General features: G+C 30.4%; 1 protein-coding gene across 3 annotated transcripts in view; it reads right to left on the bottom strand.

Moving 5' to 3' along the window:
- The window catches only part of SI (sucrase-isomaltase), a 95,592-nt gene that overhangs the window by 62,422 nt on the left and 6,945 nt on the right, over positions 1-26,225 (bottom strand). For all 3 annotated transcript variants that reach the window (XM_088020536.1, XM_088020513.1, XM_028103143.2), the window contains exons 3-17: positions 26,047-26,164; positions 25,644-25,753; positions 24,572-24,723; positions 23,213-23,384; positions 21,518-21,617; positions 20,481-20,593; positions 17,414-17,539; positions 15,899-16,030; positions 15,692-15,811; positions 13,430-13,543; positions 8,385-8,469; positions 7,300-7,417; positions 5,550-5,721; positions 2,353-2,469; positions 243-397 (exon numbers count right to left, since the gene is read on the bottom strand). In XM_088020536.1, the coding sequence (XP_087876662.1) occupies positions 243-397; positions 2,353-2,469; positions 5,550-5,721; positions 7,300-7,417; positions 8,385-8,469; positions 13,430-13,543; positions 15,692-15,811; positions 15,899-16,030; positions 17,414-17,539; positions 20,481-20,593; positions 21,518-21,617; positions 23,213-23,384; positions 24,572-24,723; positions 25,644-25,753; positions 26,047-26,164 (1,904 nt within the window). The remainder of the gene's footprint in view (positions 1-242; positions 398-2,352; positions 2,470-5,549; positions 5,722-7,299; positions 7,418-8,384; positions 8,470-13,429; positions 13,544-15,691; positions 15,812-15,898; positions 16,031-17,413; positions 17,540-20,480; positions 20,594-21,517; positions 21,618-23,212; positions 23,385-24,571; positions 24,724-25,643; positions 25,754-26,046; positions 26,165-26,225) is intronic.

Here is a 26,225-nt window from a genome sequence, read left to right as displayed (position 1 = left end):
ATATCCTATGTATTGTTTTCCTTTTAAGTTCTATTCAATTCCCACATTTCTAGCTTAATCTTGCCCAATAATTAAATTAATTATATTTACTTACTACTATCATTCCATAGTTCATCAAATGATTTATATAAATGTATAAAAAGCAGAAATCTATTTGGCATCTTGATTAGTCTCCATTAATTTTTCCATGTATATCTGAATATAATTTGAAAGATATTAAAATTCTTGAACATAGTACTCACTCATGAAGAACTGGTCTTGCTACTGTTTCTCCAAACATATGCGCTTTGTAAAACAGAGTATAGAGGAAAGGTAATAAGGTATAGCGAATATTCAAGTAGTGCCTTGATGAATTAACCAAAAGAGAATTTTGCCCAAAAAATGCTGGATCCTGATGCTATGGAATAAAAACAGACATTAAAATAAAAGCGCTAAAATAATGAATGAAAATTATGCATTTAATCTATTTTTGAAAAGCAAGTTATATATATTTTAAGTTGCTTATAAATATTTGAAATTGTTCCTCTTTCATCATCAAAATATGTATTTTTATTTTTTATGTTTTAATTTGGATATATGTTTTAATTAAACTATTTTATACTGGACATTTTTCATTTAAATACAGAGATGAAAATATATTTTAACAAAGAATTTTTCACCTATATTATTTGTGGTAGATTGAATTATTGGCTCTAATGTTCATGTTCTCTTGTACACACAACCTTCATTGTGAAATTCTGCAGTACCTACCACTAAAGGTGGACTGTACTTCCCCACCTCTTGACTTTGTGTTCAGCTAAGGACATACTCTGGCCAATGGGGTCTTAGTACATGTGACATATTCATGTAAAGGTTTGAAATGTGCTTGCCTGAGGACTTACTACCTTGTGCCTTGTCATTGCCATTAGAAGAAAAAGCCCAGGTAGTCTACTGGCCCAGAGATACAGGGAACAGACTGCCTGGTCAGCACAAAGCCTTGTAATTTGAAGGACAGCCTCCCTGCTAAGCCCAAGCTAGATCAATGGACTCTCTTAGCACAGGTGCACTGATGTGAGCAAATCTGCTCAGATCTCCGGTTATGGGTAGCAAAATGAACTGAGGGTACCATCTACTGTCCCCCTGGATTCGTCATCATTTTACCCTGAAGATATTTCCCTTTGGCTGCTCAAAGCTAATCAATGAGCATGGTGGGGGTACTATTCAGGCTCATTCCTGGAAGATACAGGTAAAGTCAACTTTACCTTGAAGACTCACCACCACTGGACTGAGTGGAAACTTCCTTAGAATTGGGCTGCAGTATGTGACTCTCCCTAAAAATCCTCCTTCCTTGCCTTCATCTTCACCAGATTCAGACCCCAATTGTGATGTGAAGGCTCTCTTCATTTTTTCCTGCTCTCTCCCCTTTATCCTTCACAAATATTTCACCAATAAATCTCTAACATGTCTATCTTGGCATGTGCTTTTGGGAGATATAAATGAACACACAGTGTAATGTAATTCATATCAACATCTCCATGAGCACAAATTTCTTTAAACCACCATTTAGGTGGATTAGGAAATGACTAATCCCCAATTTATATCTTTTACTTCTGTTCTGTCATGCCTCTTTCCAGGCAGAGCTCTGAGTGATTGTCCCTCTTCTCAAACGGTATTAATGGCTCTATATGTAACCAGTATGTGAACAGTGAATAATTTCTCAACCAACATGCAACAATCAACTTAATTGATTTAATGGTTTCACCTAATTTCCCATTTCCTCTGAGAAATATGTCTCTGAGAGCCCAGAGCATGCTGAGTTCATAGGGGTCATAGAATAGCTCAGTATGTCCTTGTACTTCTGTTCCCACCAGTTCAGATGCATGTGTTAGTTTTATTTTTCCCAACCTATCGGTCCAGCTTTACTTATTATACAAAGACTCTGAACTCAAACTACTTTTCAAGTCTCTTGAATTTCTTGTGTTTTTTAATAGAACAAAAGCTGGAAATCCTTAATATTACAATATATTTTTTATGAAAGTTACCCGGAACTTGCATTGTTAGAATCCAGGCTCAAAAAGTTTTGGCTTTAATTTTAAATATTAAATTATTTTAAATTAAAGTGATATAACACACTTGTATATGCTCTAGGCTTAAATAAAATATTTATGTTGTGACACCATTACATTTCATGATTTCCTCATTTGACCCTTTTTTAATATATAAAATATTTATAGGCTTTGACAAGAGGACGTCTAACTTTATGAATTATGCTGCAAACTTTCAGACTGTATCTTCTATAGATACAAATTTAAGTGCATTGCTAAAACTAGAATTAGGTTTTATTTAAAAACATGGAGAACAAGAGACATTTACCTCATATACATCACCGTTATGGTTCCTGGAAAATGGATAAAATGCCCCAAGTTGCATCCACCTTCTACAAAGCTCTTCTGTGGTATTAGCCACAAATCCACAGATGTCCGCTCCAACCTAAATAACAAATATATCTATTACTCATAGCGTAAAGAGTCTCAAATTTGCCCAGGGCATCACATTTTATGCCTCAACCGATTAATTTCCATTACCTAACAATTTTTTGTTTTACTGTCTTCATATATTCTTCCTTAACATAGTTTTACATTTTCCATTTTTGCTTTGTACTTGCCTCTTACAGCATTATTTTACAATTTTTCATTGCCTCTTTATACATCATTAGTCTCATGTATTTACTATCTCCTTTGATCTAATCATTAACTCAGTTTGCAATGTGAAATTATATTATTAAAATGTGTTTTTTCTTAACCCAAAACTCATCTCCTATGATTTTTTTCATTTATAATATATTACTGTAAATAAGAAAATAGTAAAAAATGTTGCCTAACATTTAGCCATATAAAATTTCATTCCTCTTCCTTCAAGACCCTCCAGAAAAAACTACTATCCTTAATTTAGTATGTTTACATTTATTTAAATGGTTACAAGCATTTTTTTATTTTTCTAAATAGTATGGAAGTACCCATAAACAATATATAGTATTGTTTTGTATGTTTATTAACTTTATGTAAATGGCATATTGTATGTATGACACAGCTTTTCATTTTTTCTCAAAGCATTATTTTTGTGAGATTCACTTGTGTTAAATGTGAACATTTAGCTCTAGTGTTCTATAATATGGGAGCTCATAACTATGAAAAATGCTCCTGTAAGTTTTATATATAGGTTTCTTTGTGAATATTAAAAAAAAAACTTACCCTTCTTCTATGGTATTATATATATAAATATTTTCAAGATTTTCCTGGCTTATTGGAAATACACATTGTTTAATCAAAACTGGTTGTAACCATTTGTAAACACACTGACAGTACATGAAAATTTCCATTAATCCATTTCTTGTCAATTCCTTTTATTTTCAAACTTTTAATTTTTGCCACCTATATATGAATGTATACTTCACCAAAGTTTTTACTTGCATTTCTCTGATTGCTAGGGAAGTTGAGAACTTTTTCATATTTTTACTGAATCCATATGGGTTTCTCTTTCTACAGAATTACCTATTTACATCCTTTCCTAATTTTTCTATTGTTTTTACCTTCTACAGATTTATAGTAGGGACTTTAAATTGAGTATTAGTCATTTATTGGCTATATTAATTGAAAATATTTCCTGGTATGTGGGGAACTTTTTATTTTTAACTTTTAAAATAGTCTTTTGATGAACAAAAGTTTTTTTTTCACTTTATTGTAGTCAAATTTATGTTTCTTTATTATTTGTGCCTTCTGTGATCTGTTTAAGAAATTATTCCCCTAACCTAACATCACAGAATTATTCATATTTTCTTCTAATATGTCTAAGGTTTACTTTTCACACATAGGTCTTTAATCCATTTCAGATTGATTTTTGTGTATGGTGTGAGGCATAGACCCATTTTTTTAGATGGATAATCAATTGTCCATATGAATATTTGATACTTTCCTCACTGATCTAGAATGATAGTGCTATCATTCAACATATTTCATTAATGCATGGGCCTATATCTTATTTGGCCATATTAATCTATTTGAATATACAGAGACAAATATTGTGTTTATTACTGTTTTATTGGACAGGGTAAATCCTTATGCTCTTTTCTACTTCTTTAAATTGCATTGTCTTCCACATGAAGTTTAAATAATCTTTGATGTTCCTCAAATTTACTTTATAGTTTAAATTGGAATATCACTGAACCTGGGTAATAGTTTAGGGAGAATGCGTATTTCTAATATACTAAGCCTTATTATCTATGAACATGACATATATTTAATTTATTTAGTTATTTAACATTTTCTCAAAAAAGTCCTATGTTTAGTTTTAATATTTATTCCTGGTTATTATATATTAATTACTTGCTATAACAAATAACACCTTATCTTAAAATACATTATAAGATTGCTTATCTTTTCTTCTTTTTCAGACAAAACTGCTGAAAATGCTGTATTTTATTCAAATTTTCAAAATCACCTTGGTAATTTCATTTTGTTAATTTTCATCTAGAAACTTTGCTTTCATTGCCTACTTTTTTTTTAGGTTTATTCTGTTTTTCTTTTTTCCATTCCCTTAATCAATTCACTTTACTCATTAATATTTAGCATTTGTTTGTTTTTCTAAGCAGTTAAGGTTACAAGTTTTCCTCTAACATAAATTGCGCTGATATCCCACAGTTTTGATATGAAGCATAATTGTGAGCATTCAGTTCTAAGGATATTTCCCCCCTCTATTTCCATTCAGTTTATTTTTTGACTCAAGAATCACTTGATAATGTGTTTTTTTAATTTCCAAAGACAAGAGTGTGTGTGTGTGTGTGTGTGTGTGTGTGTGTGTGTGTGTGTGTTTTGTTGTGGGTTTTGTTTGGTTGGGTTTTTGGTTTTCATTTTGTTTTGTATATATGAAAGAAAGAATAACCAATCACTGTAATTTCCTAGCACATTTTTCATTATTTATTTTTATGTAGTGGCCTTGTTTGGTGTTGAATATCAACATTGCATACTTTTTTTGCTTGATATAGAGACATCAGATTTTTTATGTTTAGAGTTGCCTAGAATAAATTTTCTCTGCTCTTAAAATTTTGAGACTTTCTCCGTTTTTATTTTTTTCTTTTATTTTCTTATCTTTTAAATAGAGGAAATAGCTTTATTGTTTTTTAACCTAAACTGACAATTTAGTATTTTAAATATATTTAGACTTTTGACATTTACCTTTATTACCAATATATTTGGATTTTTTCCCTACCATCTTATCTGGTACTTTATATATATTACATAAGTTTTTTCTATGCTTTGTTTATATTGATATTTGTTTTGTGTATTAATTTTGATTTGTTTGAATTTTATTTATTCTATTTTCTCATTCTAATGGCTTGAATATTATAGATATCATCCATATTCTTATTTTTCTCATAAATTACCTAAGAATAAGGATTGAATTTATCTGCAACATACCTTTAGTCATTTTATTGAAAATCATTAAGATGATAATACTACAAAAGTAAGAGTAATTCACATTTTTTATAAATAACACTGTATGAAATTGCTTACCAATGGTATTCCAAACAAATTGAACTCCAGCATTCCTGTAATAGACCATTCCATTTGTTCCCATGAGGCAGTATTGTCTCCTAACCAATGTGCAGCATAGTGTCCTGATCCAGCAAAAGTTGACCGGGTGAGAATAAAGCTTCTCTTGTTAGGAAAAACTTTTTCTAGAGCTCTAAAAATAAAAGTAAATTAATAAGATTTATTTTTGTATAAATATAAATATTTTATCAATCTTTCATACCAATTTTGTATTTATCTATCAATATTTACTTTTTTAATACATTCCAAACGGACAGAGAAAGGAAATCTATTAGAAGTGGTTCAGACTTTCGTTTTCTTTACCAAATTAAATGAACATGTTTTTTGTCTCCACTCAACATTTGTTTTTAACATATACGGTCTAAACTCCTTGAAATCCCTTTATAATATAAAGTTTTTGTAAACTGAACTTGAACTCTGTATGCATTTTTGTGGCACAATGATGCTAATGATATATTAATATCTGTATTTTCAAATATTAGCATGTGATGTTGGAATAAAAGTTACATATTTGAGAGGCATTTTAGTTTGCTTGTTTCTAGAAGTTTACCATCCACATCTACTAGTATTATTCATCTCACCTCTACTGGTAACTGAGTATTATTGATAATTTTTTCCATAAATGGGAAATATCCAGGAAAAGATACAAAAGTTTGATCTAGTATATAAGATTATCCAGACTACCCTAGTAAAAATATAATGTTATTCTCAGGTGGCTATTCTATATTATTATCTTTACAATACTGAACTATAGTATTGCTTTTTGTTTCTAGAATTTGTGTATTTATACACTTCAATATATAATGCTCTACTGAGTTTAAAAAGTAAAGTAAACACTAGGAAGTGCATAAAAGCTGTAATATGATGGAATGTTTTGGGAATAAACAAATGTAGATTTGAATTAGACTTGATCATGGTTACTTAATTATGAGAAAGTTAAAAATGTATTGAGATCAGGATCTGGGTTTTACTGACAATTGCATTATAGGTCCTTATATAATGTTTGGAAAATAGTAGGCAATCAAGATATGATTGTCCCCTCCTTTGTTTTTCAACTTTTTCTTTTTTATACAAAAGTGACACACTGCTTTAGAAAATTACTTTGGGAGATACTACATAGAAAACTACATTTTAATTGTTTCAATTGATTTTGAAAAATAAAGACTTATTTAGAACACCACTCTTCCAGGCCAGTTGTGAAGTTCATGCTTAGAACACCGTTATATTCAGAGATAGCAAACTGAGTCAAAACTTGAAAGCATAATTTAAATCTATGAATTAAAAAAGAATCACAGTTAAATACATACACTGCATAGTTCTTGATTAACTGAGTTCCAAATTTATGAAGATTAATAAGAGTCCTGGTGTTTTTAATGCCCTAATTTTTTACCATGAAAATACTACCTTTATTTTCTTATTCTTACCATTTTCTAACTATATTAGGAAATTATAACATATATTTCCACACAATAAATATGGAGGTTTCTGGCGGCGCCTGGGTGGCTCAGTCGTTAAGCGTTTGCCCTCGGCTCAGGTCATGATCCTGGGGTCCTGGGATCGAGCCCCGCGTCAGGGGGCCGTTTCTTTTTCTCCCTCTCCCTCTGCCTGCCACTTTGCCTACTTGTGCGCTCTCTCCATCTCTCTGCCAAATAAGTAAATAAGGTCTTTAACAAAAAAAATGAAAGAGGTTTCTGAATGAAACCGCACTTACTTCTCTGTGGCTATAGCCATGCTGTACCCGTAGAGGCTGTGAACATCATACTGCTTCCCCCAGTATTGCAGAGCATCCATGCAAATTGTTTTGGAATACAGTAGTTTGTCAAGAATATCTTCGAAAAATAACATAATAAATGATTTTTAAGAGCCATTTTGCCATTGTAAACTTCATAATCCTTAAACAATGTGCTATGTAAGATGATACTTAGTTTAAAAAAAAAAGAAAGAAAGACAATTGAAGCTAAGTTCTAATTAGGCCTCCACCCTCTATTCCTGCTGATTAACTGTAAGGTTTGCACTTATGCTAATAAATATTCTGCTTCCAAATTTCAGTACTAAATAAACCCATAGAAAAAACACCCTTTAAGTATATATATCTATATCTATATATTTATAAATATACCCATTTGTATGATACATCCTATAAATATACACCATTTTAAAGATTTATAGCTTAGTTTCTTTAAATATAATTTAATTTATACATGCAAATCTGTTACACCATTACAAACCATTCAAATCTCTGCTTTTCAGAAAAGTTTTTTATTGTGCTTTCATTTGCAGGCTTATGTGGTATTGCCATAATTATTGTCATCTTTCTTCAGATGTACTTATTGCTATCTATTCCCCTAAGAGCAAATGCTTTTCTTTGGTTAAATTTTTTACCCATTTTTCAATGATGAAAAACTTGTCTTTTAGAATATATGAGACGTAACTATTCACATTAGGTTCATTCTAAAAACTGCACAGACTTACAGTATAGTGCTCATGGAAAGAATTTGATCATTTAAATTATAATTTCAAACAAATTTTGTTTCTTTTCATTAATTATTTAATCATGGACTGTTTATCAGTGATAAAGTCAATATGCCATACCAAAATTTAAAATCATCCTCCTTTTCTTAAGCATAAATTTTAGGCCCCAAAGTAAAACAAAAACAAACCAACAAAAAAATCATTGATTTCAGGGTCTCAAAATTGTCTCAAATTTTGTGATTTAGAAATATATGCTAGAATTTACCAGTCAACAAGGAAAATTATTCTCAGTTAATGGTAAGTAAATAGCCAAATAAAATTTACCAGGAGTAAAAGGTGGATAATTTAGTTTGTTGTTTTTGCATCCTTTCTTTGAACCTTGAATAAAGCTGGAAACTTCATTCATGTCCTGAATGGATATAATATGAAGAACAGTAGATTTTAAGTAATAACAGAAGTATCTTAGATGGGATTCAGGGGTTGTGTATAACCAAAATGTTTTTAATTTACCTAGTTTGAATTATACATATAAAACATTAATTACATTATAAGTATTAAGCAACTGTCTTTTCTAAATAGTTATATCTGTCGTCTGAGTCCACCACTGTCCATATTTCCAACACATTCATTTATTCAACATGGTTTGCTCATCTCAGCTGACATTTATCTAGGTTCTATGATGTATTTTGCTGGCTGCTAGGTACAGCTCCTTTTGCATACCCCTCAATTCCTACACTCTCCTTGTGAAACAAGGTAAACAGCATTTTAGTAATCTGATGAAAATAATTATGCCTTACTGAATCCCTGAAAGAGTCTCAGGGAACCCTAGGGCAGCTGGACCACATTATAAGAACCAGTGACCTAAACATCTCTTGGAGGCAGAGTTGTTGTGTTTATAGATTTTTTTGCTGTGCAAACCTAGGCTCCAATATTGTCTTGCCACAGACTAGTTCTGTGACCGTAACTTCAAATAAAGCCTTTGAATGAAAAAGATAATGTCTATAAAATCATATATCACACTACACATGCTCAAGAAATAATGAATTTTTTCTCCTTCTCTGTTAATTGCATTGGAGGACTTCACATTTTTGAACTGTATTTTCCACATCCCTGTGATATGCAGTCTCTGCTCTCACAAGGCAGAGGCAAAGTCTTCACACTCAGTCAAGTCCCTTGTTAAATTTGTTTTCCTCAGAAGAAATATATTTTCTTTATTACTCTTCCCTTCTGCCATCCACCTCATGCTCAGATGGAATTAATGCGAAAAATTAAGGTTGCTCAAGGGAGGAACAAAATAAATTTCTCATTGTGATAACAGATATTAAAAGGTAAATGATTCCATTTCCCAAATATTTTCCTAATAGTCATAAAGAAGAAAAATTATGTAGTTATTCTAAAGTATTGGGGTTATTTTATTGAAATTACCTGGAATATTATATTCAATTTTGTTTACCTATGTCCAGTAAATTTAACACAAAGAGATACTATAGTTACACAGCCAATAATTTTAGGTGAACTTAAGTATTTTTTCCTTAGAAATCCACCAATTAAATTAAATTTAAAAACACCTTCAACTGCTGAAATTCATAATTGGGAGTTGAGTTGCATTATTTTAAACTTTAAGACTGTTTAAGACTTTAAAACTTTAAGTTTAAAACTTTAAGACTGTTTAAGGTCTTTTGTATATAATTATTCTTGAGAAAATAAAAGGCAAAACATTTAACTATGAAATTTATGTTATTCTATTTGAATTATGTATTTGTAAATTTGCAAAAAAATTCACAAGATCTTCCAGCATTCACTCCAATCTATGTAATTTAAGAATAAACAATTTTTAAAGAAAAATTAATTTATTTCACATGAAAATTAATCAAATATATTTGTTTAATCATCAATATTACACTGTATGTTCACTAACTAGAATTTAAAAAAACTTAAAAAAATAAAAATAAAATAAAATATTTGCTTTATCATACAACCATGTAAACAAGATTAAATCAAATGTATTATTTCACCAGTTCACAATAAAAGGGAAAAGAGTCTTGTGTACTCAAAAAAATAAATGTATTAACTTACAAAAGGAAAAAAATAAATGTATTAACCTACAAAAGGAAAAAAATAAATGTATTAACCTACAAAAGGAAAAAAATAAAAAAAACCTTTTACATGATTTAAACCATATTTTACAACAAATACAATATTTGCCATTTGATTATTTTTATAATATCCTGTCTACTTGGCAAGATTGTATTACGAATATATTAAACATACTACACACAATGTAATAGAATTTATTTGTATCTCTTTTAATGTATTTTGTATATTTGCACTTTTGAAAATTCTGGAAACATTTTTCTCTAACTTACACTATTTAGGTCATGTAAATGTATTTAATGTCATGTAATGAACTGTATTTAATCTTCCCATGTAAATGAACTCAATTAGTATTTTTAGTATTACAACCAGCAGATTCAAAGCAATGGAAGGGTTGAGGAAAAGGCCTCAGTAAATTGACAGTAATAAGTACACCCACAGATATGCAAGTGTCATTCAAATTATCCCAAACCAAGTAATGTCCATTTCTAGGAATTGTCAACACCATTTTTAAGGATGTTTCTGAAAGTTCTTTTCTTTCTTTTTTTTTTTTTTTGGACCTGCTATCTCCTTTTTAATGATTTCCTCCCTTTTTATTGTTATGTTAATCACCATATATTACATCATTAGTTTTTGATGTAGTGTTCCATGATTCATTGTTTGTGCATAACACCCAGTGCTCCATGCAGAATGTGCCCTCCTCAATACCCATCACCAGGCTAACCCATCCCCCTACCCCCCTCCCCTCTAGAACCCTCAGTTTGTTTTTCAGAGTCCATCATCTCTCATGGTTCGTCTCCCCCTCTTCTTTTCTTAAAATCAATCAAAAATTGTGTATAAAAGTTTGGTGGATAATAAAAATTTTTTAAAAATCTGTTGGCATTTCAGAGCTCCACATTTAAACTCAATCTAAATAAAAATAGCCCAATTTTTCAAATAATTTTTAAAATAACTAAATTGTTACAAGAATTCCTATAAAAATGTAGAGAGAATATAACCAAATAAGTCCCTAGTTATTTGGATATATGAATTGTTGGAATATATCTTCTCATTGAATTTTAAGTTTCCTAGTACTATATATTAAATTATTGAGCTTCTTTATGGAAGAATTCTGCTTATTAGATTTTTAAGAATGAAATCATAACAACATGATCACAACAATATGTATATTTATTCAGAGAAGGAGGAAGTGATCTTTGAATTTTAAAAACATTGATTAATGCTTTTATTTTGAAATCACAGCTTCAGTCTTAATTATACCAAATACATTAGGCTCTTATTTCTCAAGTATTAGAAGATTATCTCAAGAATGATGCAAAAAAGGATAATTCAAGTATATGTTTATATGCAAAAAGATAATTCAAGTATACGTTTATATGCAAAAAACTATTTTTCAATGACCATAAACTCACATCATTTTCCGAAGTGATTTTAATATTTAAACTTAAAATTCAAAACATTAGCATGGAATTTAAATTAGAAATCTAGTAAATTATAACACTATTTTTAAATTTGACCTAAAAATAAAATTTCGGCAGTTGAATAATACTTTTTTACTGCGTGTTCATTCTATCGGAACAAATAATCTGAAGAAAGTGAGAGAATTAAGGAAACAATTCAACAATAGGATTTGGCAGTTATTCAAGTAAGAGTTGGAAGCAGTATAACCTCTGCTTATACATTATATAAATTAATTCAATGATGTTTAGTGAGCTTTGAAATCATACTGATCACCGTGTGTTTTGTTTTTTAAGCTTAGTCAAATGTGTATGTATTAGTATGAGAACAATTCTGCCTTTCTCACATGCTCTTCCTCGTGCCATCCCCTCTTTCGCTTTGGAGATGAATCAAGTATTTGTCTTCAGTGGATATAGGAAATGAAGTATTCTCTATGTACAGCACAGTCAGATTCTCTTTTACTATTCCTAAAGTGTCATTTATACTCTAACTCTACCCTAATGGACTCTGTTTCCTAAGCAAAAACAAAAACAATAACAAAATAAACAAACAAAAAAATCCCCGAAACTTTTAACTTATATAATACATTGAAATTGGGGCAGGAATAAAAAATAAAACTCAACAACAACAACAACAAAAAAAACCCTCAAGAATGGAATGCAAATTTTTGTTATTTCTATCAGCAGCTAGGTATTATTGTGATCTCACTAATTTTGTGTCAAATAACTAAAGCCTCTCTATCTTCATTCTATTCATCATAGATAATCCTGAAGATTACGCTAACCTCTAACTCAGTTCCATGTCATCAGCTAAAAACATAATTTTCCTCTTTGTATTTTCCACAACATACCTGATATATTGATGGTGCAAAGTAAACACTTGTTGACTAAGTAACTGTTTAAAGAAATAATCACTGAATGAAAAATGAGCAATTCATGAAAGTAGAGATACTGTTGTAACCAAATAGCCAAAGAAAATATAGCCATTCTTAAGACATCTATTATCTCCTTCCAAAATTCTGTGCAGTTGTAATACTTTTGAATAAAATCCCTGATGTTCTCTCTGTATTCAGGTTTATTAGACTTTTTTTCTGAGACACAGAATTCTGGGATCACCAAGTAGCTTCATTCCCCAAATATGATTGCGGTTTCCATAAAAAAAAAGCCTCTAAATCATTGACTATCACCCAGTATCATTCTATACAATAAACGCAGAAGCAAGCAATCAATAGTTACAGATATAAAACTTCAGAGAAACTTTTAAACTTTAACATTTTTCTTTAATAACTTTACCAGAAACCTAGGATTTCGGTTGTTGCTGTTGTTGTTTATCTTGTGATAAAACACTTAGCCTATAACAATTTTGCTTTGTTCTATCCCATAAATTATGAAAAAAAAGTTTCTGAAGGCTGAGTGCTTATTTATTATTATAGCCCATACTGCTGCAATCGCTTGAATACTATAGACTGTAATAAATAACTTTAGAATTTCACTTGTTATCTCCAAATCTTGCTAACTGTTTTCAAACATAAATTATGAGTCATAAAAGTATATCACCTTAGGGACAGAAATGAAATTTATTCTATAAAATGTATTACTGAAGAAGAAAACTCTCAATTTACAGTTTTTAGTTTTCATTCTTTTCTAACTCAGGAACATAACAGGTATGAATTTATACATTCTAGAAAAATATTTTAAGAGTTTTTGATTTCATGTTCAATACATAACAAACCATGCCTTGTCAACTTCATAATTATTTTATAGAAAAATAATTCTATGTTAATTTTTTAAAATTGTGGGTTTAAAATAGCTACTTACAATCCAAAGTCCATCATATTTCACTTCTTGATAGAAAATGTTGCATTCATCTGCCCACCAATCTATGCAGTTTGGATTAGTAAAATCGGGGAATACTGTTAATCCTGGCCATACCTAAAAGAATAGATCATTCACATATACACATATAAAAAAGGAAAAATAAGTGAGTGGTAATACAAAGCTATTGAGTAGAAGATAGTAAAAGAAAATTAAAGTTATAATATTGTACTTATTTAGGTATATGTGATCCATGTATCATCTATATTTATAATAATATAATAAGTAGGCCTACTTTAAAATGCATTTAAGTGACAGTAGAGAGAGACCATAAAGCATTTAAAAATGCAAAAAATATAAGAGCGTGGAATGAGGCTGCTCTTTTGACTGCAACTAAGTTTATTTCTTAGCATCCTAATAGGTTAGGTTAGAAAAAAATAGAAATTACATAATATATTCATTGTTTGATAAAAGAAAATAAACTATTTAATTTCCAAACACATTTGCTTCCAAGAAATTCAAGTAAAAAAAGTCTTTGTATATTTATTTTTTATTTAATAAATGAGAATATGACACTTGTTATGTGCTGGGTACTGTTCCAAGTATTTTTATAATTATTAGCTCATTTAATCATTACTAGAACTGTAGGAAAGAGGTATTATTTTTTAATCATCACTTTACAGATGAGTTATTTACTCTAATTAAATCCACTTTACAGATGAGAGGAGTGAAAAACAGAGAAGCTAAATAAATTTTTTAAGATCACACCATTAATATGTGGCACAGAAGGAATTCAAACACAGCAATCACATATCTGAGTCCACGCTATTAAACACTATATATACTAAGCTGTTTCTTTATGATTTATGCTTCTTCAAATTATCTACTTATTACTTAAAATAATGATAGGCAAGAGAAATTCAATTTCAGATAAACTGAAATAAATCATATTGTTTTATATACAAATTATGCATATTGGCTATCTGATCCTTCCATATCAAATGGAGCAAGTCTCAACAAAGTTTATTCTAAAAGATATTAATAGGCATTATGAGGAAGAAATTCGACTTTTATTTCCTGATGGAGCTCATAATTATTTGAATAAGACTTTCACCAGAAATTTTAACTTCAATGAATGTAATAAAACATGATGGTTAGGATATTCTTCATTACTGGATATAATGCTGGGGAGGGTATGTGCTATGGTGAGCGCTGTGAATTGTGTAAGACTGTTGAATCACAGACCTGTACCTCTGAAACAAAACATTATATGTTAAAAAAAAGAAGAAGATAATAGGAAGGGAAAAATGAAGTGGGGGAATCAGAGGGGGAGACAAACCATGAGAGACGATGGACTCTGTGAAACAAACTGAGGGTTCTAGAGGGGAGGGGGGTGGGAGGATGGGTTAGCCTGGTGATGGGTATTAAGAAGGGCACGTATTGAATGGAGCACTGGGTGTTATATGCAAACAACGAATCATGGAATAATACATCAAAAACTAATGATGTAATGTATGGCGATTAACATGACATAATAAAATAAAATTTAAAAAATAAATTAAAAATGTTTAAAAAGAATGAAAAAATAAAATTAATTTAAAAATAATGCTATATTTTTTTATAAATTAAAATTATCTTTTACTTTATTTCCTTTGATTAAATTACAGAAGTGGAATTACCAAGTCAATATATCTAGACCTTACAGTTTTTGATATATCTTATAAAGTTGTGTCCAAAAGAATGTTTGTTCTGGTTAAAATTATGCATTTGGGATCCAAACTGTTTCCTAACTCTGCTTTTATTAGCTCTGTGATATCAGGAAAGTTACTATACCTTTCTCAAATTCACTTTTTTCACCTATAAAGTAAGAATTCTAATCATAGCTATCTCATTATTTTATTGTGAAGATTAAATATAAATCATAAAATTTAATCCCAGCATAAAAGTACTTGATTTATGTTATTTTACATCAAATTATTAGAATTTTTGTAATCTAAATTATATTTTGTTAGTTTTGTTTTAATTGTATATAGCACTGAAAATTACCTGTCTTCTTACAAAAACTGTTTTAGAGATCATTGAAATATTTCCACTTTTTAAAATTTTTTTTACACAATTAAAATACTTAAAATAAATTTCCAGATTTGAAAGCAAATACACACACACACACACACACACACACACACACACACACACTTACAAAAACTCTGTGGTTTCACAACAGAAAATCTCAACAACACAACTTTAATGAATATCATAATTTACCTCTCCAATAAGTGCTGTAGTCCCATCTGATTCATTTACCCACACATTTTTTGCATTTCCCCTATCATAGGTCTCATATGCTGCTCCATTGGTAAGCTTATCTATTGAAATGGCAGGGTCCTAATAATAGAGAGAAGAAACTATAGAAAATCTTTTAAGTTACAAATGTGTGAATACTAAAGATATATTAATATATAGTATTATTACCAAGATGATGACATATTTCTGTCCATGGTCATGTAAATCTTGAACAAATTCAGGGAGCCCCTTAAATGCAACTTTATCATAAGTAAAGTCTTTCTTGGCTTCCATATGGTCAATATCAGTGACCTGTGTATCCTGAAAATTAGTAGAGTATATTTCAATAAATAGTACTGAAAGAACTCTAATCACTTCAACCTTTAAGTCCAATGAATTTGTATTAGAGATATAATGATTAAAAAGTAAATGTACGTAGATCTCTTTTATTTCACTAAAAACACAGTTGTAATTGTTTATAAAAGTAATTTTTCTAATTTTAAAGTACAAAAGCATTAAATAATTATTCACACTTGTTTCAGTGATGATTACTGGAAATTAATATGTTTTATACATGGGAATCATTGTATAGAAAACAAAACATAGGAGCACCTAGGTGGCTCAGTCAGTTAAGCATCTGCCTTCTGTCAGGTCATGATCCCAGAGTCTCAGGATGGAGCCCCAAGTTGTCGGACTCCCCACTGACCCTCCTCTCTCTCATGCTTCCTCTCCCCCTCTCACTATCAAATAAATAAAATATTAAATATCTTTTAAAAAAAACAAAACATACATATTACACAAAATACTTTAAATTTTTTTTAAAGATTTTATTTATTTATTTGAGAGAGAGAGAGAGAGAGAATCTGAAGCAGACTCCGTACTGAGCACAGAGCCCAATGTGGGGCTCAATCCCACAACTGCAAGATCAGGACCTGATCCGAAACCAAGAGTCCGACACTTAAACAACTGAGCCACCCAGATGACCCTAAATATTTTTACATTAAAAAGTATATCGGCTGTAAAAAACAGTCTGTATTAAAAAACTGAACGTGGGGGCACCTGAGTGGTTCAGTCATTAAGCGGCTGCCTTCAGCTCAGGTCATGATCCCAGGGTCCTGGGATCGAGCCCCGCATCGGACTCCCTGCTCAGCGGGGAGTCTGCTTCTCCCTCTCCCTCAACTTGGCGCTCCCCCTGTTTGTGCTCCCTCTCTCTGTCAAATAAATAAATAAAACCTTAAAAAAAATCCAAAAACTGAATGTGATGTTCACAGTTAAAAATGTATTCTGTTCTAGTATAACTCATAATCAGTCCTTACAATTTCAAGAAGACCTGGCCTTGTGTATGGATTTAAAAACACTTTATCATTTAAATGCAGCTTAATAACCCATACTTATGGGGCACCTGGGTGGCTCAGTCGTTAAGCGTCTGCCTTCGCTCAGGTCATGATCCCAGGGTCCTGGGATCCAGCCCGGCATCGGGCTCCCTGCTCAGCGGGAAGCCTGCTTCTCCCTCTTCCACTCCCCCTGCTTGTGTTCCCTCTCTTGCTGTGTCTCTCTCTGTCAAATAAATAAATAAAATCTTTTTAAAAAATCCATACTTATATCATATCATATTATGTATAATGCTGACAATTTCCTACATTTATTATTATGTGATAATATTTAACTTGGTGTGTATTCCCACAAACCCTTCATCCCACTTACAAATGGTATGCCAGCATTCCGATTTCTTTGTACCACTTCTCTCACTACATCAATTGACTTATAATTCCAGCGACTCAGTTGGAATCCAAGACTCCAATATGCTGGCATTGCTGGTCGTCCAATAAGCTTGAAATAAATGGAATTTGATTAATTTCAATAAAGAGTGTTAATTATTATTATTAATTATTAATAAAGAGTGTTAATTATTATTAATATGTTTCTTATTCTGTCATCTCTAGTATTTATTTAAGTTAAATTACACATTTTGAACAAAGATTTAGTGTTATCTGAATTCTGTGTCCTGGATATTCTGTTAGTACTTTATTATAAAACACTTCATGTTTTGTCACTCTTCTTTGTTTATTTTGTGTTAAAAAGTTAGAAAGTTAGCTCTTAAGTAAGTAGTATTTGCAAAGATATATTTTGCCCAGCATGGAAAGTTAAAAAAGACAATATAAAATTAGCATCAAAGAGATAAAGAAAATTGTCCAACCACACTCTCACTTCTTGTAGCAACAGAATGAATGAATGAGTGAATGAATGGTCCTCATATAAGAAAAAACTGTTTAAACCTATACAATTTCTATCTCCTTATATTTCAGCACTTATTTTCACCTTTTCAAAATATTAATATTAATTAATGTTTAATGTTCAATTAATAAACTTTAATTAATATTAACATACTAATAAAATATATGTTCTTTAAGGCTCAGACCCAATTATTTTATCAAGTACTTATCTCATTCACATGTAGGGTTTCTCCCCCATGGGCCAAATAGAGTATCTTCTCCTCTCATTCTCTGTGGCCCAAACAAGCTCAGTGCACACCAGCAACAGCATACCAGTGTGTCATCATAACAGAGGACGTGATTTTGCACTTGGAAATATGATTGTAACTAATAGTAATTATTTTCACTAAAACTTAGTATTAGGTTATATAAAGACACTTGTAATATAAGACTTCATTGGCATGATGTTTTTTTTTAATTAGGAACATATATATATATATACACTTCACGATTTCTCTATCATATATGTTTAAAAAACTACAATGTCACAATTTTTAAAAATTACTTGTATTGGGTTATTTTATTCTATTCATTAAACATTAAATTTATTTTAAAAATAAATTAGTATCAAAACTCAAAAAATTAGCATTTTAAAACTCATTTCACCTTATGTTTCATAGAATTTCACTAAAGATTTTGACATGTAATTGAAATGTCTTTGTGTATTATACATGTATATGACATAATTTATTTTTAATAAAAGTATACAAAATATTATTATATATTATATTAATTCATATATTATTTATCTTATACTTTATATATAAACATTGATTTTAAAACTATTTGGTCAGTCAAATGAATTAAATTTTTAATTTTAAATTAATTTTAAATTTTAAATTTTTAAATTTTTAATTAATTTTAAATTTTAAAACATTAAGACAGCTAGTGGGTTAGCTTATACAGAGAAAAATTTGTTTTACTCAGCATGTAATATACAGCAATCCCAGCTAATATCTCACAAAGCCAATGTAAAATTCTTTCAAAAATGTGCTATTCACTTTTGATAGTGAAAGTCTGTATAAAGCTCAGCCTAACACTGTAATTGTGATATAGTATTACAGACTATAAATTTCATGTGCTTTTCTGAAACTCATATTTATTAATAGCAACTTGGGAATTGTTAGACACTGTAAATTATTTACTTGTGTACCCTACCTACTCTCATTTCACATTTTTGGATCCTAACTAAAGAAAGTTTTTGATAGTAATTACTTCTCCTTTAACATCATTTAGCAAATGGGAATTGTATATCAAAGATATATCGATAAAATAAGATTTTAAAAATTGGCATAATCCTTAAATCTTATGCCAATAAAAAGATTTTTTTAATTTTTTATTGTTATGTTAATCACCATATATTACATCATTAGTTTTTGATGCAGTGTTCCATGATTCATTGTTTGTTCATAACACCCAGTGCTCCATGCAGAACGTGCCCTCCTCAATACCCATCACCAGGCTAACCCATCCCCCTACCCCCCTCCCCTCTAGAACCCTCAGTTTGTTTTTCAGAGTCCATCATCTCTCATGGTTCGTCTCCCCCTCTGACATATTCCCCTTTTCTTCCTCTCCTGTTATCTTCTTCTTTTTCTTTTTTCTTAAAATATGTTGCATTATTTGTTTCAGAAGTACAGATCTGTGATTCAACAGTCTTGCACAATTCACAGCGCTCACCGTAGCACATACCCTCCCCAATGTCTATCACCCAGCCACCCCATCCCTCCCACCCCCAACCACTCCAGTAACACTCAGTTTGTTTCCTGAGATTAAGAATTCCTCCATACTGACACCAGGAATTATATATACCAACAGTCACAGGAGAACAACTGTATAAAAGAATTATATAGAAGAAATACAGAATTATATTTTAGAAGCAGGCTCAAGGTAAGCCCTGGATTCCTTACCTCTCTAAGACCCATCTTGGACTTAGGTTCATGAAAACGTTATTTAATAGGAAAGCAAAAGTTGCTTAGACAGAAAATATGACTTCAGACTATGTTTCAAAATCTGCCCTTCTATGCCTGAGCATCAGATCCAATTTTCCTGAAGTTTACCTACTGTGCATTAACAGCAAATTTCACTAGCCTTCCTTGTAACTCACTTGCCTCTAGGATTTTTATCAAAGGGGTGTATGACCTATACATCCATTGCCTATTCTCATCCTTGACGATAAGATACTTCCTTTGGCTTTATCCCATAAAACTAGGTCATGAATAAGCAAAGACTTAATATGCAACATTTCAAAGAAATCCTACTCCTGAACTCAGCTGCCTAGAAGCAAGAAACAATTTGATACCAGAAATATAGACATTTAATATATGCATAGGCTTCATGGTATTGGAAAAAACAAAAACCACCTATTCGTGCCTGAAAAATGGTAAGACTTAAAAATCCATTTAACTAAGAGGCCCCAGATACCTTAAATAAAATTAGACATGTTAGATGAAAGAAAAGTATGGTAGAAAATAATTTTATAAAGTAGATGTAAAACATACCTCTTGATACTGTTGAACTACTTGTTCTGGTGTATCTCCTAGAAAGATGTAAATGTCCAGAATTCCACCAATAACTCTGTAAGTTACTACTGGAGTAGGTTGGATGAAAATTTCTACAAATAAAATTGGAGAAGCATATATAAATAGTAAAAATATACACATTTATAAAATAATTGCAGTGCTTCATATTAACCATATATTTTTACATGGCTTTCTAAATAATTAAGGTAAAATAAGATACTGAAAATAGGAAGAATATAGGAAAAAATAGAATGCCACTATATATGAGGTTTATGATAGGATATCTCAGATGTTTCTTTTTACAGATGTTGGCAGAATCTTTTGCTGGATCCCCTGCATAGGAACGGATCAGTCCTTTTACAACAAAATTTTTTTCTAAAATTGAATTTCAATTAGTTATTTTAATTGAAGATTCTCTAAAAGATCTTATTATCACATATCAATATCTAAGAAAAAACTATAAAAGTTTTTATTTTTTTCTCAATGTAGACAATAATTGCCTGGATAACCATATAACATATTGTTCTTGCTGGGACATGGTTCAATTTTGTAGCTTTTTATTATCATTGATTCATCTGTTAAATATTGGTATTGCACTCACAAAATTTAAAAAAAAGATTCTACATTACTTGAATTATGATAAACTAAAAAATTAATCTTCCTTCTTTCTCTCCCTATATGGACCTTTCTCTTTTTGTTTGTAGTGGCATATTAACTTATCTTAATAAGTGAGGTTATGGAAATAGGAATAATCTTTTTCGTGAATGTGTTTCAGTGTTGCTCTGAAGGGAAAAGAAAGTGCCTGAATATCACAACATAGTACACTCTCCCCACTGATATGCAAAATTCCATTGTCATACTACTATGAAAGAAAGCTGCTTGTAATAATTTCACATACTAAATCATTAACAATAGAGTTTACTCTGACATACAGTACCTATGATTGAAATAAGAGAGCAGTTCTAACATTTCAAGTTAAACCTCATTTAAATATATTACAGATAAATTACTCTTACCCATTGCATTGCTGTTCATTAAGAAAACACCAAATGACTTTCCAGAATTGTCTTCAATGCACATGAAGAATGTTTGATGGCCATATAAATTATTATTATTCTGTAAGGCAAAAATTTGAAAATTAATTTTTGAAGTATATTTAAAATTAAAAAATTATATATTTAAAATAGCCCTTATCTATTCCAATTTGTTTCTGTAATTTATCCTCATATCTCTAAACTAATTTTCTCTACTATACTTAAATATGAAACACTGTAGCAAAAAATTAATTTATTTTGATTATTAATATGTTAATACATAAAATATATAACATATTCATTAGACTATGAATAGATTACTTAACTTTCCTTTATGTTTTATTATGATTGAGTGTTAATAGGCTATTAATGATAAGAAAATGACATATTTATTCATTATGCCCCATGTATGCCCAAGGCACTTCAGGAAATTCCAAGATGATATCTATCCTCATAGAACTTCTGCTGTATGTTTGCTGTGAGCTAATGAGTACATGAAATGGTTGAGACCAATTGCAAATACACTTGAAAGGTAAAAGAAAAAAGAGTTCCTGGCTGTATATGGAAGGTCAGAGGAAAGAATATACGGAAAATAGCAATGAAGTTCTCAGCCTAGTGTTTATTAAGTGTTCATTACAGATAGTGATGCTATAAAAAAAGATTGGTAGAATCATTAGTAGTTCTCTACCAAATGAAGCTCTTTAAAGCAACAACCTACTTATTCATTTTTTGGGAATGAAATAGTTAGCACTGGCATTTTAAAAATCACTAAGAATTGACTTAAAGCAATCATGAATCAATAAAAAAATAATTTTCTTAATGATAGGGTCTTTGTCCTGAAGAATCTCATATTTTAGAAGAATAGACAAATAAATACACAGATACTAACCTGTGGTGACTGTCATACTAAAATATGAATAAAGGGTTAGAAAGTAAAGACTAATTCTGCATGGGGCAGTTGGGGAGAAGTTCTTAGGAGTTTAAACTGCAAATTAGTTCTCAGTGACTTATTGTACAAATGATAAAGAACCTCAAGTTTCAGTACTTACAAAGGGAACTGATCCCCTGTGCAAATACTTAAACCTATGGAAGATTTTCATATGTTATGGAAGAGGAAGAAACAGGCATAGATGTACAATATGATGTCCAATGGATAGGCAGACACCACATCATACAAAGTGATATAGAACAGTTAGTATTTAGAATGATTCTAGTGCAATCACTAGCCATGGATAGATTTTTTTGTTTTGTTTTTGTTTCTTAAGTAAGCTGCATGCCCAGCATAGAGCCCAACATAGGGCTTGAACTCCCAACTGTGAGATCAAGACCTGAGCTGAGGTCAACAGTCAGACGCTCAACTGCTCAACCAACTGAACCACTCAGGTGCCCTGCCATGGATAAGTTTAAACATAAGAATGATTTCTCTGAAGAGAGAATGACAAAATATAAAAAGAAAAAGAAAATATTTATAAACTAGATATACTTATTGAAGCATTCATAAAATCTGTTGGTTAATTTTTGAGTTAATTTAGGACTTTACTATAAATCCTCACCCCTAAAGTAAACAAGCTTCTGGATTAAGTATCACTGACATCAAATAAACAATTGTTTCAAATAGGCTAAAATCATCATCTGCTCCAATATATTTTATTTATTAAAAAAAAGAAAGTTCCTTACATCACCAGGAAGTTGATCACGGGTAAAAATTGGCCATGTTTTCCAGTTTAAATCATGACGAAATCTCTTATGAATATGTTCCCCCAAACCATAGATATATTCACTGGGAAGTTTGGTTGAGATCTGTAAATATTGGTCAGAGTATACCAGGGGACCAATGCTGGTGTCAAACCTGTACAATAAAATAAACAAATAAGTGATCTAGAAACATACAAATGTTCTATCAAAGAAGGGTCTATATGTTATCACCCAGAATATTTCATTTTAAATATGTCAATCTTGAGCTATGATCATTTCTTGGGAATATAGGAATTACATCATAAACAGAATTTGTTAATTCTATTGACACAATTTGCTTCATCACCACCAATATGATTCTTCATTCACATTCTTTCTTTGAATCTTCATCACAATCTTAGAGCATAACTACCATTATCAAATCCATTTTACAAATAATACAAATAAGGAAAATTAATTCATGTTTTCTAAGGTGACAAACTGGTAAGAAGTAAGCCAGATTTCAAACCCGGTTCTGCCTTTCTCTAGAGACAAAGTTGTAAAATACAGTACCATACTGGCTTTCACACCTCTAACATATATATTAAGATTAAGTTCAAAATGATTTTTCCAAAATGAAAAAGACTGTATATTTGATGCATATTGAATATATACTACAAGAAATGTTAAATGGTATTTAATACTTTCATGATTTAACATAACGTCAATTGTAAATTATCAAACTATATTTTAAGAAAAGTAATTGCTAAGATTTGATCTTGACAGCTACTTAGTTAATCTTCTTAGAGACATGAGAGCATTTATCTTGAAAATTACTAAATCCCTTGCCACAAATATCCCCCAAAATACATTCATAATGAAGGAATTCAGGCAATATTTAATTTAATATACATTTATCATATATTTTTCATATATATATCATATATGTGTATATGAAGTCCTTTAATATTACTATGAGAATTAGCCCCTTTCTGAATAGTAACTATTTTATCCTACAAATTGGCAACAGAATATGATAAACAATGGGGAAAGGACACAATAGGAGTTCTAACTGTGTAAACATATAGGCAAGGCTAAACTTCTATCAGTGAAGCTCTTTACCTTCACTTTTGGTTGGCCCCAATTTGTACATTTTCATTCACTTTCTCATACATTTCATCCACAGGAAATAAAACCCCTTTTCCATTATAATCTTTATAAGAATATATACTCACCCTCTTTGGGGAGGAAAATTATTTTTTTCTGAAAATGCCTTAAAATTAAGACTTTCCTAATTCTGTGATAATAGAATAAAATTGACCAGTTATTTAACCTTAAGGAAATGTAAAATAAGATACTTACAAAGTTCTCATATTGCTTTTTCTAATAACTTTGATGCTAAATGGATGTTCTATAACCTGCACATCATACAGTGTATCAGTTGCTGTGGTTCCAGTAAATTCTCCTACAAACTGATGAGGAACTTCATATCTTCTATTATTTGGATCAGTAATCTGCAAAGATTTAAACAAATTAGCATTATTTGATTCAAAATCATTATTTCACTTTCCAGTTCTGTTTTAAGTATAAATGCAAGTTTTGAATAAAAAATACTAAATTTAGTACTTAATAGAGGAGCTATTAATCTAGACATACACTTAATTTTAACGTTGTTGAATGGTTATGCACAAAATTGTATAAGTTGTCAAGGAATATAGAATTGATTATAAAAGTAATATATATATTTAAGATTTTTATTGACTGATTAAAAATATAGAGAAATTAATGATACTATTGCTAAACATTTATTTTTGAATAGTATATTTTTGTGAATTTAATTATTCTTATTGCTTTTCAGTGTTCATCCCCTTAGAGATCCAATGAAGATTTTAAATTTTGCTAAAAAAACCCCTTAATTCCTGTGAAACTGCTTTATAAAAGTGCTATACAAAGGATATGTTGTTGTTTTCACTTCCAAAAGACCATACAAGTAAACTACTTGCTTAAAAAATAGCAGGGATTAGTTTCTTTAAAATCATGAATAAAAGTGATACCAGTGAAAAGAACTAGTAAGTAAAAGTCCCATTTATACAGCACAATTAATATGTTTCTCAAATTTTAAACTAATTCTTCATCATAGTCTGTGGTTGAAATAATAAAAATTACTAAAGTTTATTGAGTGTTTATTCTTCTCAAGACACTATATCCAATATTTTACATTGACTATATTATGAAATTCTTCAAAAATAACTGCTGGACAAACTGTTCTTATGTTACATTTCAGGAAACAGTTTCAGGAAAGTGGAATAACCAGTTCAATTAGTCCTTTGCTTTGGAATAAATATTTTTTAAGAGGGAAAATGTCCTGTAAGATGAAGGGTGTGCTTATCACTGCTTTTCATGATTAACTCCCCTTTATAAATAAAATCCAAACCTTAAACCGGAAACGATTGGGTGTCTGATTTTGAGTTGTGAAGAGAACACTAGGAATGTCATTTCCAAATAGAGTAGGTGAAGATATCCTGTTTAAGGTGGCTTCAAGTCCTTAAAGGAAGAAAAAAGTTGGCATGAGTGATGATTTTGTTTATAAAGATTAACAATTATTAATTAGCTTTATAATTATATTGCCTTTATCACAAATAATGACTTATTTTATTATTTGGAAGATACAATTATGCAAAAAATAAATCCTTGATATAAGCAATTTAAACATTCTCGTGTACAAACTTCCCATTTGATTCTATTTAAGATATTTTTCCAACAAAAAATTTAAAATATATTTTTTTGTTTTCCACTTAAAATATATTATATTGGATCACCATGAGAACATTTCTCACCAGTACTTGTTGTTGTCACTTTGTCAACATTGTAGCCATGGTTATCTACGAAGAAGCACCAAGGAATACGAGAGTCATTCCATGGCTTCCAGCAGCAGCCTCGCATGGCACAAGCTGCCTGATTAAACATTTATAGAAGGAATCATAGGATTAGTACTGTGATCATGTGTCAGTCTAAA

The sequence above is a fragment of the Eumetopias jubatus genome, unplaced genomic scaffold (assembly GCF_037043125.1).
Source record: "Eumetopias jubatus isolate StellerSeaLion01/CBP00866 unplaced genomic scaffold, mEumJub1_p1.0 scaffold_1, whole genome shotgun sequence".
NCBI classification, from domain to species: Eukaryota; Metazoa; Chordata; class Mammalia; order Carnivora; family Otariidae; genus Eumetopias; species Eumetopias jubatus.
The sequence above is the reverse complement of the archived record's forward strand: the minus strand, read 5'-3'. Positions and strand labels throughout refer to the sequence as shown.